This window comes from Bombyx mori, chromosome 5, assembly GCF_030269925.1.
Source record: "Bombyx mori chromosome 5, ASM3026992v2".
In the NCBI taxonomy this organism is placed as follows: domain Eukaryota; kingdom Metazoa; phylum Arthropoda; class Insecta; order Lepidoptera; family Bombycidae; genus Bombyx; species Bombyx mori.
In genome coordinates this window covers 1,970,555-1,990,700 of record NC_085111.1, presented here as the reverse complement: position 1 = coordinate 1,990,700, position 20,146 = coordinate 1,970,555, and the positions used below count along the sequence as shown (strand labels likewise).

The following is a 20,146-nucleotide window of genomic DNA, read 5'->3' as shown; positions in this document are numbered from 1 at the left end:
AAAATATTACATTTCAATTTGGAATCTGTCATTTTTATATGATTGCTCATTGAGTTTTCTCATTTTGACGCCAATAGATTGTACAATATTTTGCGATATTAAAATGGAGTGGGGTGATAAAGAGAACCGAATCGCTATGATTGCATTACACAAAGTAGGTATGGAGCCAAATGCAATTTTTAAAACTCTCCATACGCTTGGTATTAGCAAAATGTATGTGTACCGGGCTATTAATAGGTGCAATGAGACCTCCTCTGTTTGTGACAGAAAAAGATCTGGGCGTCCACGTAGTGTTCGTACGAAAAAGGTGGTCAAAGCAGTAAGGGAAAGAATTAGAAGAAATCCTGTCCGAAAGCAAAAGATTTTATCTCGGGAGATGAAGATAGCACCTAGAACCATGTCGCGTATTTTAAAAGATGACTTAGGACTTGCAGCCTATAAGAGACGTAGTGGTCATTTCTTAACTGATAATTTAAAAGAGAATAGGGTGGTAAAATCGAAACAACTACTGAAGCGGTACGCAAAGGGAGGTCATAGAAAAAATTTGTTTACGGATGAGAAAATTTTTACAATTGAGCTCCATTTTAACAAACAAAATGACCGTATTTATGCTCAAAGCTCTAAGGAAGCTTCCCAATTAGTCGACAGAGTGCAACGTGGGCACTATCCGACTACAGTGATGGTTTGGTGGGGTATTAGCTATGAAGGAGTGACTGAGCCATACTTTTGTGAAAAAGGTATCAAAACATCGGCACAAGTATATCAAGATACCATTCTTGAGAAGGTAGTGAAGCCCCTTAACAACACCATGTTCAATAATCAAGAATGGTCCTTCCAGCAAGACTCGGCGCCAGGTCATAAAGCTCGGTCTACGCAGTCTTGGTTGGAAACGAACGTTTCGGACTTCATCAGAGCTGAAGACTGGCCGTCGTCTAGTCCCGACCTTAATCCGCTGGATTATGATTTATGGTCAGTTTTAGAGAGTACGGCTTGCTCTAAACGCCATGATAATTTGGAGTCCCTAAAACAATCCGTACGATTGGCAATGAAAAATTTTCCCATGGAAAGAGTGCGTGCTTCTATTGATAACTGGCCTCAACGTTTAAAGGACTGTATTGCAGCCAATGGAGACCACTTCGAATAAGCTTTTTATACTTTAAATTGCTCAGCGAGCTGATGCACGGGCTAGGGTGCACGTCGAACTCTTTGCCGAGTTCGACGAGTACGGTTACCGGGGTCCTTTAGCCTGCTCCTAGTGTTAGAGCTGAAGAAGTCTAATGCAAAGGTTATTGGATCCGATGGATCTGTAAGGACGTGTTCTAAAGTAAGTCTGCGGGATTCGTAGCGTAGTATAAACACGGTAAACAAATAATATTCACATTGTATACAAGAATACCTTACTAAGCTATTTAATTACGAAGCATTATAGGCAGGGAATTAGCTCAACTATGCCGCTAAACTTCAGCAACGTACGCGTTCCTGAGAAACAAAAAATAAACAAAAACAAACATACTAGTTCGGCTGCACGGAAGACGTTTACTTTGACTTCAAAGAAAAAAATCTCTTAAGTCGCGCGCAAAAATAAGTTTGCAAGCCGGACCGGCGTTGAAACAAAGTTAATCTCAATTTACTTTGCACGGGCTTTATAATTGTAAAAGTTTTATTTCAGTTATGTTTAAGTTTTCGGATATTTTTGATCCCTTTTTAATTGGCTTAGGTTAGCCGGCGAGTTCACAGTCCATGTTTTGTTACTGGAGCCCGGGGGCATGACTACTTTGATGCCGCGTGAGACATTGAGTCAAATTACTAAATATAAATGTGCCGCAAAAACATTATCAACCAGCCAGTACTAGGTCTTCCATCGACCTCAAATTAAGAAGGAGGTTCTCTATTCGATTGTGATTTTTCAGAACTGACAATTTTTAAACCAATTTAAAAAAAAAAAAAACTGTGGTAGGATGTACATAGAGAAAGTTCAGAAAGTTCGGTTGAAATGCTTTTTTTAATCAAAATAATGCAGCAATATATTTATGTAATTGGACAAACAAGATACTAACTGTTACCAGCGGTATCGCATCGTGGTCAACGAAAAGTGTCAATTAATTTTTCTAAAGTGTCACGTGATTTTTTAAAGACAATAAAACAGTTTTTCGTGGGAATGAGATAACTTTTCGGAATAAAACATAAACCATGTTACTCTCCTCACTTAACTCTATAACTTAAAAAAAAAACAATTCGTTGCTTCGTTTCGACATGCGATGGGGCAACGCAAAACCTCCGTCATCTGACACATGTCTTCTCGGATCCCCCGGAACCGCTCTCGATGCTTTTAGGCTCTTCAGGCATCGGTCACTATCCTTGTCAATGCTGATCGTCAAATGAAGCCAAGTGCACTTTTTTGTATTAAATGTTTCGCATTGTTCATTTATTTTATGTACAATAAAGAATGCTCTCAGAGGAAGTGTGAATGTAGCCCCGGTAAGCAACAAATTAAAGAGCGGACGGCTAGCGTGGTATGGACATGTGATGCGTAGAGAGAAGATGCATGTGACTAGGATGTGTATGAAAATGGTAGTGCAAGGTAGAGGGTGAAGAGGTCGACCGAAGAAGACATGGATGGAGTGTATGAATGACTATATGAGAGAGAGAGGTGTGAGTTTTGGGATAACGGCTGATAGAAGAGCATGGAAGAGAAAAATTAGCTGTGCCGACCCCACCTAGTGGGATAAGATGGAGAAAAAGAAGAAGACAATAAAGAATACTCTCTCTCTCTCTCTCTCTGTGTCTCTCTCTCTCTGTCTCTCTCTCTCTCTCTGTCTCTCTCTCACTCTCTCTCTCTCTGTCTCTCTCCCTCTCTCTCTCACTCGTCGATTATAATTTTCTCAATGGGTCTCGATTCCAATCCCGTGGTAGTTTTTACGAAGTACCTACTGCTCTTGCTAGCGCCAGTGTTAACATATTCTGACAGGTTGGGTCCCATGATCTCACCTACTAGTCACAGCGAAGCTGGAATAACGGCTTAGACTACTAACGAATAGATAGAAAAAAATATGAAGGTCAAACACACTTTCACATTCATAACATTGAAATAATAATAATGACTAAATATAGATTATTAACAACATAATGGACGTGCCACAGTTTCTTCCGCGATGGCTTCAATTTAACATACGCATATATACGCAACAATACTGGAACGGGTTTCATGAAATCGTATTCTCACCCTACTAAAGGAATCACTTCGCATACCTCAATTTTCGGTACACGATGTTCCCGCGACCACAGCCGCCGCCAATCCAACCGCACATTAAAGCATTATGACGGGAGATTATGACGCACCGGAGTCAGCTTCAATTACAAATTATTTGATTAACGCATGGTGGATCTTCTGTAATCTTATGGAATCCAGACTGAGCAATAATCAAAATACCTATTTTTTTATTGCTTTTGTGGAGAGCAGGTCAAAGATTCGTTTTACCTGTTCTTGAGTGGTTTTTGGTGGTCATCGACCTCACAACGTGAACGAACGAAATTTGAGACATGAAATCGGTTGTACAGTAGCTCTCCTACAGTTAAAACCAAAGTTCATGAGAATTTCACAGAAATATGCTGTGTAATAACTAAATATCATCAAAGAACGATTCAGTATGTTCTCACCTAGTACAATATAAACTTATCTTAGAAATGTTAGAGAGATAAACGTTTTATTGTGCAGTCGTGGCCACCGTGTTCATCAAAGATTAAGTCAAAGTACAACCCAGTGCGGGGCAGAAGTCCGGCGATATCATCCTGACAATAAAAAATAAAAATAAAAATTTCAAAGTACAATAGCGAATATGATAATTTGCATAACAGACAATACATGATGAACGTGGCCATTTTAGTCTCCCTAAAAGCTTCGAAGAGGTGGTGGCATTGCCGTTAGACTCCATGAATTTGATAGCCTCTTAGCATCGGCTTAGCCGTGATATCGTAACGAGAATAACAAACTAGACGACTACGCTAACAATTAGGAAATTACTGACACAAAGGCAAGACTAATGTGAAGTGTATTTTTAACATATAGTTTTTACAATCATTTCAAAAAAAATATTATGTTCAATGTTTTTAAGTAACTCCAATATCATGAAATACGCGTACTTCAAAACCACGTAAAAGTCGCGGGTATTAGTTGGACTCACACATAAATCTAACAAAAGAGATTTATGCTATTTATAGCTCTAAATATTTATTGAAACTCCACATTAAAATTGAGTCACGGATACTTGATAATCAGCTTGTATAAATCTGAAGCTATATTTTATTTCACAAAATTTTCATTTGAAATCAAGCTTCGAGAGTTTTTTAGAATTTCTCATGTTGCTTACAAAATTGGTTGTCTCCGATAGTGACTATCGATGAATGTAATATCGAAGAACTATATCAAGTAATAAGCACGAAGAATAAAGTTTTAAAATATCTACAATCAATCGTTCAAACAAGCGCTTCACGAGATAGAAATACTAAAATTAATAAATTTTGATGCGACATCTACAATTCCTAAAAAGGAACAAAACGAATATATAAAATTGTATGCAATCATAATAGTCTAGATGAATCTGTACCGTGAACTACAAATCTCAAGGTAGAAGTCGAGACAGCGAGACATATATTACAAGATATTTATTAGAACGTATCTCGGTACATCTCGGGCCCACAGGCGACCATCTAGAAGAACGTTTATCATCAATTAATTATGTCCTAGGATACGTACTGCTCGCGGCCACAAATCACTATCTTATTCATATTATACTCGTGTTTTTTTTTTTCTGAAACATCACTCATATTAAGATAGCGTATCTCACATGCCTTGCCAAAATGAGTTTGAAATCATAATTTTAATTGTAATATATTTTATTTCAAAGAAGAGTAAGACAGGCGTGTCTATTTGCTGGTTTTTTTACTGGTAGGACCTCTTGTGAATTCGCACGGGTAGGTACTACCACCCTGGTTATTTCTGGCGTGAAGCAGTAATGCGTTTCGGTTTGAAGGGTGGGGCAGCTGTTGTAACTATACTGAGACCTTAGGACTCATATCTTAAAGTGGTTGGCAGCATTTACGTTGTAGATGTTTATGGGCTCCAGTAACCACTTAACTCCAGGTGGGCTGTGAGCTCGTCCACAAACTAAGCCATAAAAAAAAAATTGCCTACGTGTCTTCGTTAAACATGCTGAATGACGATACCTCGTGCAAGCTAAGAACATTAAGACTAGGAATTAAATATAAACACAATAGAAGTATCATAACAGGCTTAATAACTTAAGACAAGAAATGATGGTAAGTAATTTTATATAGATTATCTTTTTCTTTTTATTGCTTAGATGGGTGGACGAGCTCACAGCCCACCTGATGTCAAGTGGTTACTGGAGCCCATAGACATCCACAACGTAAATGCGCCACCCACCTTGAGATATAAGTTCTAAAGTCTCAAGTATAGTTACAACGGTTGCCCCACCCTTCAAACCGAAACGCATTACTGCTTCACGGCAGAAATAGGCAGGGCGGTGGTACCCACCCGCGCGGACTCACAAGAGGTCCTACCACCAGTATCTTATCTACATCTTCACAAAAAGTTAGCTTCGGATTTGTTATCGTTCATTCTCGTATTGTGACGTGACAAACTTGCCTATTATAAACAATACGCATAGCTTACGGTCGCAAGCTAAAACGTAATGTTCCGAAAAGATACAATTTAAGTTTATGATTAAAATATTCATCATACACCGAAAATACCTCGGCTCGTTTTAGCATTTGTATGCTACATTTAAATGAATAATGATTTCGTGCTGTATAATCCTAAAGATCATTTATTTCATTCCGAAAGTCAGTCGCGGAATAAATACTAGCTTCTTAATACGCAAGAACTTTATGTACCGACAAAAAGTATGTAAGTATGTACATCTCGTATGTATTTATTTGATGCGTACAGGATGTGGCTGACAAGCGTGCAAAATTACTTTAACAACTTTAATATTTTTGTGTAGAAATAAAATATTCGACTGTGCTTTATACAGATGCCTAGATGAGATGAGAAACGGAATACCGCTGGGTTCAAGTTTATCTTCGTAATCACATAGTTAATTCGCTATTTTTAATAAAGGAAAAAATATATATTTAGAAAATGAATATTAAGTTTTGATATGCACAGCACATTTTTTTTTATAGATATAAGAAAATCGTAAACAGAACCCGAATTTTTTTTTTTTTTGCAAAAACAACTTAAGCCTGTGGAGCATAGATAACATGATACAAATAAAATTTTAGAAGGCTATTTGGTTTAAGGGACATTTTTGCAACTTTACAGGAGAGCTATTTAAAGTTTAAAATTTGTAAAAAATTTCATAACAAAAACTTCTTCAGCTATTTGAATGGAATAAAATTAATTGATTTTTTACTGGTGGTAGGACCTCTTGTGAGTCCGCACGGGTAGGTACTACCACCCCGCCTATTTCTGCCGTGAAGCAGTAACGCGTTTCGGTTTGAAGGGTGAGGTAGCCGTTGTAACTATACTGAGACCTTAGAACTTATATCTCAAGGTGGGTGGCGTATTTACGTTGTAGATGTCCATGGGCTCCAGTAACCACTTAGCACCAGGTGGGCTGTGAGCTCGTCCACCCGTCTAAGCAAAAAAAAAATTGAATTTCAATTAAAAACATCGAACTATTGATACTAATACCAAATAAAGCGGACCTTTAATTATAAAGATAAATGACGCGAATTAAGCGAAATGTCGCTTAAACCAAGCAGCCTTTCAACCTTCGAAATTATTAAAATGTTTGTCTGTTTTGAGCTTGTTGCTTTACACTCGTTGTTATATACTCGTTCTAACTAAATCTTCTTACTAAATTAGATGCAAAGTTCGTTGTTTTAGTTGTGCCGTAATCTAGAAATAAATCACTTGAATATTGTCACCCCGAGTGCAGATTTGATTCAGTATCTTTTTTTTATTTATTGCTTAGATGGGTGGACGAGCTCGCAGCCCACCTGGTGTTAAGTGGTTACTGGAGCCCATAGACATCTACAATGGCTACCCCACCCTTCAAACCGAAACGCATTACTGCTTCACGGCAGAAATAGGCAGGGCGGTGGTACCTATCCGCGCGGACTCACAAGAGGTCCTACCACCAATAAAAATCTTTGTTAAAGTTAAAGTTATTCAGCCGTGGATAAGTTTCCGACGCTCACGCCACAGAAAAACCCCACGCTTGAGACCGTTCGAAGTAGAACGGATAATTTGATTTATTAATAACGAGACAAATTCGCCTATACATTCAGTTACGAAATTCATAAACATAAAAACTAAAATCAGAATTATAATGAGCCTTCTCTCGCGGACGGTTAGAATTTCAAACTTTATAAGAACGTTTACGCATCTCGTTTAAAAAAATTAATCCATTAATTACCACGGATTCGGTCAGGATTCTTTTTTGTTTTTTGTACCTTTTTTATAACACAGAGCAAGCAGCACCTGTCTGAAGACCCTTCCGAGATTTCGATGACTGGTGATTTTTGTACAAATAAAAATTCAACAAAATCATTATCATGGGAATTTAGACCTTAAGCTGAAGCTCCAATATCCAATTTTCTGTTTGTAGTTAAGAAAAATCTTCGTGAATTCTTTAGGAGCGCAGGGTGAGGAGATTCGACCACTGACAACGGCAAAGCGAGCAGGTAGAAAATCGATTGTTATTATTGTCAGTTCAACTCATAATACTAATATAATATTGTATAATTCAAGTTAAAATTGTGTTGTGAATCACTATATAGACACGGCAAGTACGCAATCAATAACTTTTATAATTTATTTAGTGGTATTCATAAAACTTATAATCGAAAATGATGGAAGCATCACATAAATCTAAACTATAGTTATTTTTAGTAGGTATATGACATCCTTCTTTAATCCTTCTTCAAACGTAAGCCGTAAGCAGCGGCCTGGCTCTGACCCTGGTATTTCTGAAGCTTTTTTTTAAAGCTTAGATGGGTGGACGAGCTCACAGCCCACCTGATGTTAAGTGGTTACTGGAGCCCAGAGACATCTACACACGTAAATGCGCCACCCACCTTGAGATATAAGTTCTAAGACCTCAGTATAGTTAAAACAGCTGCCCCACCCTTCAAACCGAAACGCATCACTGCTTCACGGCAGAAATAGGCAGGGTGGTGGTACCTACCCGCGCGGACTCACAAGTGGTCCTACCACCAGTAAAGTCTAAAAAAAGTTTGCCTACAAGGGCAATAAAAAACAAACAAAAAAGGTTTTAAAATTATTTAGGTCTAAATTCCTTCGGTGTTTTGGTACTACTTACTACCTTAGGTTGATATTTCCTTTATATTGTACCATAGCTTATATTAAATAATACTCTATTTAATTAGCGGTAAATTTCAACAGCATTCATAACAGCGTCTACTGCTCACTCTGATATCCATTATCTTGTACAAGATTTTTGCTCTAAAGTAAAAACACGTTCGGGTTTGATTGGAAAAATAGCCATAGCTGTGTTATGTTGACCTAGAACGACAGTATGGTGTCGCCCACCATCTCTTTCGGTAGGTATCGTAAAAAACGACCACGGAATCAACCGGAATATAAGCAGCAGCGGTATTTGAGTATTATACTGGACATTTCTTGATGGTAGCACGTGGTACGAGCCCGCAAAACCGGGTACCATTGCTCTGCTTAATTCTGCACTGTGTTGACATCACTACCTGAATACCGCCATCGACTTTGAGACATAAAATCGATTTTGCAATTATCTTATACACAAGCTTGAACTTTGCCTTTCGAACCATGTCGCGTGACTGCTTCGTAGCGTCAAGCTGCCTATCTTGAATACCTCTTAACAATCTTTACTTTATTTGGAGCTAAGAACTAAGTACGTATAGTTGTATGTGACATGCATTCCGCTGTGTCAATAACGTGTTAAATATTAAATAAAGAATTCGGTTCACTTTTGGCAATCCCTTAGCCTCGTTACTACGGATCGAAGCGGCGGGGCTCGGAGCATAAAAACTGACCACAATAGTCGGAGAACCGGTCGGGCCGGCTCGCCGCTATCATCCGCCAACTTTCCCGCCTTCGAGACGAGATGAAATAAAACGATTGACTCGCGACCCTGTACTTTACGAACGATTTCAAATATCTTACAACAAAAACATTCCAAGTCCTGCCACTTTTTTTTAAACTACGTATAAATTCTATTTACAAAACAGCAGAATACGACAAAATAGAAATATAATAGAATAGACAGAATAGAATTAATCAGAATAAAAAAACCTACAAATTCTGACTTCTTTCTCTTCGTTTTATTTTCTGTTCTAAGTCTGCCCGTGTCACACGGGTCGGCACAACCCTCCTGCCTACATCTGTCGCAAAAGTCATGAATGAACACTATATAAATGTGACTACAGTTAAAACTTTGACCTAGTCTTAAGTATTCCCATTAAGATACCCACTCTTTTGGTATTGGACACTCCTGTACTTAGGTACTGCTACTCACCGCTATCTTTGAGCCCCAGTAGCCCCATAACACGAGCTGTAAGCATTTCTGTCTCCATTCTCGCATAAAAATACGAACCGAATACAAAATTCGATTCTATTATATAATTGTATATTTTTGAGAGAATCTTAAGTTCAATGAGATCTCCTTGACCATAACCGGGGAACATCAAGCGACATTTGGCTTCACGCGCCTGCGTCCAACGCTTTAGATGTATTTATAATAACTCTGTAATAAAATTAACGCCTTAGGTGCGCCCGTCGTGGGAACTAACAGCAAGCCTTGCCGCAACTTAATTTCAATTTATGAGAAAAGTCTCCTCTTAATTTATACCATTATGTTATTACTCTAGGAGGTGGTCGTTTTGCATTAAAAAGTTCCCCTCCTGGTTGAACCTTTGCTCGCCGACCTGTCCTTGTGAAACTGGAAAGGGCCACCAGTAATCCCTCAATCAAAAAAAAGTAGGTACAGCATTTTCTTTAGCTCTCTTATTTCTAGCGCAGTGGCTTTTTTCGCTGCCTCTCCTAATATTAATTACTCTCATAGATTAGTTAGAAATTACTGAAACGGAAAGTTTTGTTTTAAAATTTTTGAATCTAAAGATGTATGATTTGGTTTGATAAAAACACGCCCTCTGTTGTATAATAGCAAAACTAATTTTACACTTTACATCCGACCATAGACTACCATATCTGTTCCAGCTTGGTATTACTACCGAGAATGTCAATTGCAAAAGCCAAGATAATTAATGTACAGACTCAAAAATTGTCAATTTAATATTGACAAATGACAATTTCATTCTTGAAGACATTTTGCGCGACGTACCATCCTGACTTCTGTCATATTTGTCAAAAATGGTCATTTGACGTAATTTGCCGACAAAAATTTAGAAATTTTACTTAATTTTAAATATGGGGAGTTCGCAAAGTGCGCGGAAGCTTAGCGTGGATAATGAAAATGCTATTCAAGTGTCTCAAGAAGCCATAGACCGAATACAGGCTCAACTAAACGCGAAAGTAAATATATTATTGAATTACATAATTTAGATCAATGTCACATCTAGATAAAATAAATAAAACAAAGTTTGTGTGAAAAATGAATTAAATTGATATTAATTTATATCAAACTTCATAAAATGTTTGCCAGTTCACTGTAAATCATTACGAAACTAGGTTAACATGGTTTTCAATAACCACTTATCACGATATTATAGACAATCTTTTTTATTAAAAAATAACCACTAATGTTAAATAGAGACGTTAACAACTCAGCTGTCTCTATCCTTAAGAAATAGATATTATTGCCAAAAACATAACATAAACAGTATCAACAAAAACATGAATAAATGAATTTATCATCACATAAATAAAAAAATCCTAAACACTAATACTGGGTAGAAATGTTGCCAATGCTTAGAAACAATACTTGGTGTAATGGCCTTACAATATATTCTAGCAAGCGGAACAACCAAAACCAGTTCCACAGTATCTTCCTCCACCTCCATACTATGATCAGCGAAAACAACAGGAGCATGCTGCTGAAGAAGCATACTGGACTCGACGCATTGAAAACTTAAAAAGAGTACATGAAAAAATCAATAGTGGCATGGAATTAGAATATCAGAAAACACTGGAAGAGACAAATGAGCTATTTAATTTCATAAATAATGATAAAAATGTGAATAAACTGCCTCCATGCCAAGAAGAAAAAGAAAAGGTATTGTTGTTACATGTTTAATAATATTTTATTTTGAAAACTTTAATCTGTAACAAACTAGTGAGGAAGTTAGACAACAATATTATCATTGGACAAATATGTATAGGAAGATCGACTTGGGTTAGCCATGTTAAAGATAGATTAGTTACATTATTTCTTAAGACAGGTTTGACCTCACCAAGATTCGGTATAACTCCAAAAGTGGTCTTGTTTTATTTTCATAGGCTATGACTTTAGACTTACCACAGAACTGAAAATCAAAAAGCTAGTAAAGTAAGTGTATTGCTTACTTTACCAGTTAGCTAGCTGCTCTGTGAAGCACTGCTCTTGCTAGGGCTAATGTTAGGAACATCCTCAGGTTTGAGTACCGTGAGAGCACCTACTTGCTCGGTATCCATATAGCCGTCTAAGGCTACCAGCATATGTAGGAAGAACAAGCTAGTTATTAGACAGGTTCAGAGCAACTAAAAACATTTTGGTGCATTTCCTAACCTGTTCACTGCTAAGTATGAATATTGTAAAGCCCTTTAAATGTTATGGCAGGAAACATTTTAGCATCATGGTCATAAAGGGTTATGAAGGGTTATAAAGGTTGTGAAGAAGAAAACATATTACTACTATATGGAAGGGCATATTTATGTAGTTATATGTTTTTCCTTTTTGTCTTCTTTATCTTTAAAATAATAATTCCAAATATTAATAAAAGATAAATCTTGATTCAATAATTAATCCCCAGCACACACAGTGACCTAGAGGGTTTGTAATTAAATAGTAAGTTAGTTATTGAAGTAGAATAGCACCATCCTATCGCTTCCTGCAGGTTCTGTCAAAATGTGTAGCTGCATTATATGAGTATTATATCAATGTACTGCAATTGGCAACTGCCACTTACAGGTTATAGGGTCTATTTTTGTATGTTAGGCTCATTAACAATGCCCAATAAAAAACTGTCGTTGTAGATGAAACTTTAGGACTCGTTTAGTAATATCCTTATAAAAATCTTTCTCTGGGCCTGCTCTAAATATCCCATATGTGAATTATAAATATAGCTTAATTAGTTATATTATGCAATTTCTGTTCTGGTTTCATGTGTATTGAGGTTTAAGGCATTTAAGGGTTAATTGAGGCATTAAGGGTGATATGGTTAAGTATATTAATAAAGATGGTAAATGTTTGGCAATAGTTTCACTATCCACAGCCGGTAAAAGGTTACCAGAGCCTATACATAAAAATGTAGTTTTGATGGTATGTTACAAACGGTTACTGACAAATACTGCAAGTTATGTTAGTAGATATAGAGATATATCTACCATGAACGAATCCACCATACTGTACTTCCTCCTACTGATTTATGTTAATATATTTTTTTAATTATATCATATTTCAGGTACTTCAGTGTTACAGTACAAATGCGGACAAGTCTCTCCTTTGTTCAGTGTTAGTGAATCAGTTCAATGAGTGCGTATGCCGAAGCAGGGTGGCCGCTATCACAGCTTCTTGATTTATTTCCATAAAGATAAATAATTCCAAGCCCGTGTATTACATAAAATAAACTGTTAAAAGTAATGATGACGCGGCACAGGAGATGTAGATTTAATAATTATTATTGCTGTATTAAATAAAATGTTAATGATTTCTCATTTGGGTTTTTTTTTTATATTTCTGTTGGTAATTTCTTTATTAATATTATAATTTATAAGAGTAATTACGAATCCTAAATAGGTTGTTTAATACCATACCAATGCTAACCATTTAAGTAACTAGTCAAAAGATCAAGTTTCAAAATAAAAAATTGTGGTATAGTATATAGATGTTTTAAAAAGATCAATAATGAGATTGTAACAGAAGACAGCTAGCACGGAACTACATAATAATATATACTATTTTTCCGTTGTTTATTTTCCTAACAATTTTCACAACGTACCAGCATTTTGTTTTTATGAAACATGGTTCATCGCCCATGCCGTAAATATGTAAATTATTAATCCGAAAATACGACCCGATTTTTTTTATTTTTTATTGCAGTACATGAGTTTGGTCTACGAGGATATTTGGAGTTCCATTCACGTGCTGGGAATGACGGAAATATGTCGAAGTCGAACCAAGCTTTTTCAAGACAGACCTCAACAGAATTATAATTTGCGTAATCACTGGTGGTAGGACCTCTTGTGAGTCCGCACGGGTAGGTACCACCACCCCGCCTATTTCCGCCGTGAAGCAGTAATGCGTTTCGGTTCGAAGGGTGGGGTAGCCGTTGTAACTATACTGAGACCTTAGAACTTATATCTCGAGGTGGGTGGCGCATTTACGTTGTAGATGTCTATGGGCTCCAGTAACCACTTAACACCGGGTGGGCTGTGAGCTCGTCCATCCATCTAAGCAATAAAAAATAAACAAACAAAACGACTGTCGGATCTGTCGATCGATGGGCTCTCCGAAATCCGGCATTCTATTCTCGGGATATCCCACTGACTCAGAACCAACCTGGATCTGAGAGCGCGAGACTATGTCCCCACTGCTTTGTTTCAAGGTGCAAGCAGAGTACTCATACAAGGCCTTAGGTTTTTTTTTTTTATTGCCCTTGTTGGCAGACGAGCATACGGCCCACCTGATGGTGAGTGGTTACCGTCGCCCATGGACTTCAGCAATGCCAGTGGCCGAGCCAAGCCGCTGCCTACCGCTTAACACTCTCCACAAGCCTCGTTTGAAGAAGGACATGTCATAGCGCTCGGGAAACACCGTGGAGGGGAGCTCATTCCATAGCCGGATGGTACGTGGCAAAAAAGACTTCTGGAAACGCACTGTCGATGACCACAGTGGCTCCAGGTAGTATGGATGAACTCTACTCCAGTGGCGGGCGGTGCGATGGTATAAACGAGATGCCGGTATCATCTCGAACAATTCCTCAGAGCACTCCCCATGGAACATACGGTACAAAATACAGAGGGAACCGAAGTCCCTCCGCAGACCCAGAGGTTCCAAACGATCCGTGAGACCGGGATTATCGACAATCCGAACAGCCCTCCTCTGTATGGAGTCAAATGGTAGAAGCTGGTATTTGGGTGCCCCGGCCCAGAGATGAGAGCAGCACTTCACCCGAGGCCGGACTTGTGCTTTATAAAGCAAAAGCCTTTGTCCAGGCGTGAAGTACCGCTTCGCTCTGTTGAGGACTCCCAGCAGTTTGGACGCCAACTTGGCTTTGCCTTCCAAATGACTCCGAAACTGGACATCGCTCGAAATGTCGACCCCAAGTATCCCAATACTCTCGGAAGGTTGCAGGGATACTCCTTGGAATTGCGGCGCCATGACAAAGGGGTCCTTCTTCGCAGTGAACGCGCAAACTTGTGTCTTTAACGGGTTGAATTGAACCAAGTTCAATTCACCCCATTTGGAGACTCGCCCCAGAGAGTTCTCCACTTCAGACACAAATTTTGATCGTCTCTCTTGCACCACGCTCCGGGAGAGACTCTGATGGCCGATATATCGCGCATCCCCCGTGCCGTCATCCGCATAGCAATGCATGCCATCAATAGACAGCATGTCATTGATATACAGGATGAAAAACGTGGGGGAGAGCACCGAACCTTGTGGAACGCCAGCGTTAATGGTCATAGTATCAGAACAGTCACCGTCTACAACGACCGTAATGCTCCGCCCATCCAAAAAGCTAGCGATCCACTTGTAGAGACCCTCGGGGATTCCGTAAGATGGTAGCTTCGACAGAAGTGCCCTATGCCAGACCCTGTCGAAGGCCTTCGCGATATCAAGGCTCACAGCAAGAGCCTCACCCTTGCTCTCCAAGGCTTCAGCCCACCTGTGAGTAAGGTATACAAGAAGATCGCCAGCTGAGCGACCGTGACGGAAACCGTACTGTCGGTCACTGATCAGCTGGCGATCCTCCAGATACTTAAGGAGTTGTATATTAATTATTCGCTCCATCACCTTCGAAAGCAAGGAAGTTATCGCGATAGGCCAATAGCTCGATGGGTCCGGCCGGTCACCCTTCTTGGGGATAGGGTGGACGTGGGCAGTCTTCCATGAAGACGGAACCCTGTTAGTGCAATCTGTCACCTGTCCCAAGCCGGCATTTGAAAAAACCCAAAACACTTTTATGGAAGTCAGTGGCAAATTCCTACTACATCGCACTCGATGACGAGGTAGCGGGCTGACGAGAGAAGAAGTCTTTCTCTCGAGCCCCACCATACGTTTCTGCATGTGGTGTTCGCTCACGCGGTCTGCACACACATACACACCCTACAATCCCACTTTTGCAGGTTAGCCGTCGGAGCTCCGTGGTTCGTGAGGAACGTAGACCTACTCGACGACCTGGGCCTCGAATCAATCCGGAAATACATGAAGTCGGCGTCGGAACGCTACTTCGATAAGGCTATGCATCATGACAATCGCCTTATCGTTTCCGCCACTGCCTACTCCCCGAATCCTGGCCACGCAGGAGCCGATCACCGTCAATGCCCTAGACACGTCCTTGCGGATCCAATAACCCTTGCATTAGACGCCTTTGGCTCTAACACTAGGAGGCTTATAACCCCCGATAACCGTACTACTCGTCGAACTCGGCACACCTGCAACCTAACCTAAACATTAGGCCGCTGACTTTCTCGCCGGATCTTCTCAGCGGACGGCGATTCTGATCCGGTAGTAGATTCATTCGCGAAGCAGTTACTGTTGAGTTGTTAGGTCTCCTTTGGAGGCGGTCGGGTAGCTGTTAGCAAATCCCACCCCTCCTGGCTGAGCCTGATGTCCGGTCAACATCTGCACGAGCTGGAAGGTGATGGGTTCATGACTACAACTCGTCATGTCGTCGGTAGGCAGCAGCTTGGCTCTGCCCCTGGCATTGCTGAAGTCGATGGGCGACTGTAACCACTCACCATCAAGTGGGCCGTATGCTCGTCTGCCTACAAGGGCAATAAAAAAATAAAAATGTTCTAAAAGACCGGCCGCTTCGACGATCGTCCAGCAGGCCTTCCAGCTGAACGTTTTTACTCGATATTCCGCTAGTCAGAACGTTTTTCGAAACTTGTACAGATTTGCATTATATTAAGCGAATTTCTTAAAATTTGCTACACACCTATACTTTTTACTGTATCTACTGTACCGTACCTTTCTCATATATTTTTGATTGATCAGAGATTGAGCACGAACGAGTAGGTATCGAAAAATATTCGTATCGCTATCGAGAAAAAATGTATAGGATTTAAACAGTCCGTAAAAAAAATTGTGCAGCACGAATGAATTTACTTACTTTCGTCAATCGAATCGTCACGCTCTCGAAACTCGAAACTTATAGGTACTGTTAATCGAAAGCGCGAAATTTTTTTACTGGTGGTAGGACCTCTTTTGAGACCGCGCGGGTAGGTACCACCACCTTGCCTATTTCTGCTGTGAAGCAGTAACACGTTTCGGTTTGAAGGGTGAGGCAGCCGTTGTAACTACATATACTGAGACCTTAGAACTTATATCTCAAGGTGGGTGGCGCATTTACATTGTAGATGTCTATGGGCTCCGGTAACCACTTAACACCAGGTGGGCTGTGAGCTCGTCCAGCCACCTAAGCAATAAAAAAAACGTAAATCTCGAAGGCTGTCTATCAAGTACTACCTAATGTAATAATCCGTTTTTGTATAGAGGACTCGATACATTTACATCATGAATTCGATAGATTTTCGTGCTTGACATACCTACTGAACACAGAAAATGAATGTTGGTACAAGAGATGCTCTAACTGTTTTAGTTACCATAGCTACTCACAGCTACTCTTGTTATTTTATAGTAATAACTACAACTACATTGTAACTTTGACAGTCGTAAATATAAAAGTATTGATTATTTTATTTTTGATAGTAGCTTACAGTCACTATTAGATATGTTTTGATAAGAAACCGTTAAAAACACAAATAAATTGTAAAATGAATAATCCAGACGAAATTAAAAGACGTGTTCCGCTATACCCAGGCTTCCCAGAGTTAGCAAGATCGGATGTCAGCATATACCCATCATACACAAAATTAGGATTGGCGTAGTGAGTACCTAACGAATTCAGAATCTGTTACTCTTGAATCTTTTACTTAAACAGTTATACATTCAAAATTTCATACAAAGATATGTTTTTAACAGTCGCGTGGTTTGCCGCCATCGTTACCATTGGGCTAAAGTTGCGCAACGCAAGCAGTTTATGAAAGAACTACACAGCTTCGAGAAATTACAGGCCAACGCCCTAGATGGTGTTAGAGTTCATCGGGAATTTTCTCAGGGTATACTGTCACATGTGATACCCCCACGCAGATACATGCAGAAACTGACAACGGACCCTTTGACTCCTAAAGAAAGAATGCGTGTTGAAGAGATTATAAGTGGAAGAGTTAATTTTGGACAGAAATAAACATATGGGTTTTCTTTTCGAATATTGTAATCTTTCTTTTGTTGCTTAGACAGTAAAGGAGATTACTCATAAAACATCGCTACATGTCAATGAAAAACATGGTCGAAACCATATAAGCCAATTCCCATAATCAATGTGCTTTCTCGAATGTCAAAATAAAATGGCAACCTTCAAATTATAACTCCAGTAGGTTGCTACTTAACACCAAGTGCGTTATAATAAGCTTGTTCTCTAGTCTATCCAAATAAAGTTAAAAAAAACAAAGCGAAAGAAGCAACTTCCAAATCACCACGTATAGTAAAATCCCTGCTGTTCATACTGAAAAATACAAAAGAAATAAAAGTACTTTTTTGTGGACAGTGCTCAGAAAAATATGTTCAATTATTAATGATTTATACAAATTTAGCTCTCCTGATACATTCAAACAAGCAGTCATGGGCATCATAATTGTTGCTTTGTAGGCTGCATATGTCCTGCTAAACCAGGTGGTGACTCCGTGATATTCTTGACATTGCTGATGTCCTTGTACTTTAAAGTGGATCAGTAAAATAAAATATATAGATTTTAGAACTTTAATTAGAAGTTAAATTATTTTCCATGCTTTTCTTCTTTTTTATTTTTTTACTTTTTTCTACATTACTCTGTAAATAGTGTGCTTCCTTCTTTGCCTGTGCAATTTCAGCCCTCAGCCTCTGTTTCATTGCAGCCCTCTCGTATGCTAATCTTTCACTGAGATGAATCCATTTAAATCTAGGGATATATTTAATGTTCCAAATCATGTCATAGTAGCGGGATTTCTTTCTTGTGCCAATTTTTGTATTGTTTAATTTCACTGCGACTTGCTTTGCAATCTTCTTTTTTTCAAACTCAACCCACCCTTCTGAGAATTGATTAGGAACTCTTTTGCGTTTTTCACCTGGTTCTGAAATAATTTAAACATTTGTGAGTTTAGCAATGTAGATAAAATAAATTGTCTTGGTTTTTTAGGTTGCTAAAGACAGTAAGAACAGTGTCAATATAAGCTTTCTTCAAAAAATTTTTACATATATATAAGTCAAGTCATAACACATATACTTTTGATCATGGCAACCACTAACATTAGTGAATTGAGAGTGAAAGAAGGAAAGACTTTTGTGATTATATTTAACCGACCAGAGACAGAGATAATAATACCTTATTATGTTCAGTTACATTAAGCTACACCGTCAGTAATATTAAGCTCAGTAAACTGAGAATTAATTACTGTAAAGAAAGATATCTATTATGATTTTAAAAGGTTCTGATGTCTAAACTACTTGGCAACACTGCTGAAGTTGGTGAAAATGACGATTCCTCGTTCTACAATTTTACTCAATTTTTTCTTACTCGTTATTGAATATTACTCATAAGGACTTATACTACCGCGCGTGGTAGAGAGAAAATTTAGCAACACAGGTCATTTATTTACTAAAATATCTTAGATACAATAAATAATAAACACATTTAAAATACTTACTTCCAGTCGGCTGAAGATAAATTCGACCAACTTCTCCGAACTGACTGAATATTTCACGTATTTTGGCAACGTTCATGTAAGGGGGAATCGTCGACAAAAATATTATACCTCGTTTTCGTGTTTTCTGTTTTAATAGTTTGTTATCAAATTTAGATGTTCTGTCTATATTTTTATGGTTGATTTCACAATCTGTACCATTCTCGGGTACTCTTTCTGTTTCAACATCAGGCATTTCACACGTTTTAAAGTAGGTACCAATTTACAAATTAGTTTTGAAAGTTTTGATACACATTATAACCTTAAATTACAGTACAAAGTAGTTTTATTTTTCCAAATGGAAAGGCAAGGGTATCATACCATACAGGTACTCTTTTATATTTATTTATATATAAAAAATGATATTATAAAATGAAATGAAGTTGATTAATATGAAACATGGCATGAAATGACATGAAAACGAAATGGAATGAAATGAGATGATATGGGATAAAATATAATCTCAGTTAAATGGTAGTCACTTACGGAGACTTTTCGGAGGACTTTTTGGAAGATCCCGAGAAGTTACGTCCAACGGCTTTGTTTCATTTTTCCACATTTGTGCATTTTCACAGATACTAAGCAGTTAATATATCACTGTTATTACACATTTAAACTTGAAGAAACACTAAATAAACAAAATAAAACAAATCACATAACTTGACACCTCGCGTTCCCGCCAAAAAGTCCCCTAGTTCATTTAGTTTTTCTTCAGGTTTTAATGTGTAATTATGGTGGTTTATTAACTGTTTAATATCTGTGAAAGTGCACAAATGTGGGAAAATGAAACAAAGCCGCTGGACGTAACTTCTCGGGATCCTCCAAAAAATCTACTGAAAAAATCTCAGTAAATGACTACCAGTTTACTGAGATTAAATTTCATCCTATATCATCTCATCTCATTTCATTTCACTCCATAATAACATTTTTCATAAAAATAAGACATGACCTAAAGCTCTT

At 38.4% G+C, this 20,146-nt stretch overlaps 3 protein-coding genes across 4 annotated transcripts; 2 read left to right on the top strand and 1 right to left on the bottom strand.

Annotated features, from left to right (window-relative positions):
• Window positions 1-10,238: 10,238 nt before the first annotated feature.
• On the top strand, window positions 10,239-12,895 carry LOC101739222 (uncharacterized). The gene is made up of 3 exons (XM_004926180.5): window positions 10,239-10,555; window positions 10,995-11,255; window positions 12,643-12,895. The coding sequence occupies exons 1-3, from the start codon at window positions 10,451-10,453 to the stop codon at window positions 12,754-12,756; spliced, it is 480 nt and encodes a 159-aa protein (XP_004926237.1). The 5' UTR covers window positions 10,239-10,450; the 3' UTR covers window positions 12,757-12,895.
• A 3,930-nt stretch (window positions 12,896-16,825) lies between these two features.
• On the top strand, window positions 16,826-17,677 carry LOC101739361 (uncharacterized). 2 transcript variants are annotated; one of them, XM_004926181.5, is made up of 2 exons: window positions 16,826-17,295; window positions 17,391-17,677. In XM_004926181.5, the coding sequence occupies exons 1-2, from the start codon at window positions 17,183-17,185 to the stop codon at window positions 17,653-17,655; spliced, it is 378 nt and encodes a 125-aa protein (XP_004926238.1). In that variant the 5' UTR covers window positions 16,826-17,182; the 3' UTR covers window positions 17,656-17,677. The 2 variants fall into 2 exon arrangements, 1 of the variants encoding a protein (XP_004926238.1); XR_002430514.3 differs by having other exon boundaries at window positions 16,877-17,295; window positions 17,376-17,677.
• Window positions 17,678-18,226: 549 nt separating this feature from the next.
• On the bottom strand, window positions 18,227-19,414 carry LOC733051 (CG10993-like protein; the record flags this gene model as incomplete). The annotated part of the gene is given in 2 exon segments (NM_001044135.1): window positions 18,227-18,577; window positions 19,151-19,414. Coding segments are annotated over 2 exon segments (609 nt in total). The 3' UTR covers window position 18,227.
• Window positions 19,415-20,146: the final 732 nt, after the last annotated feature.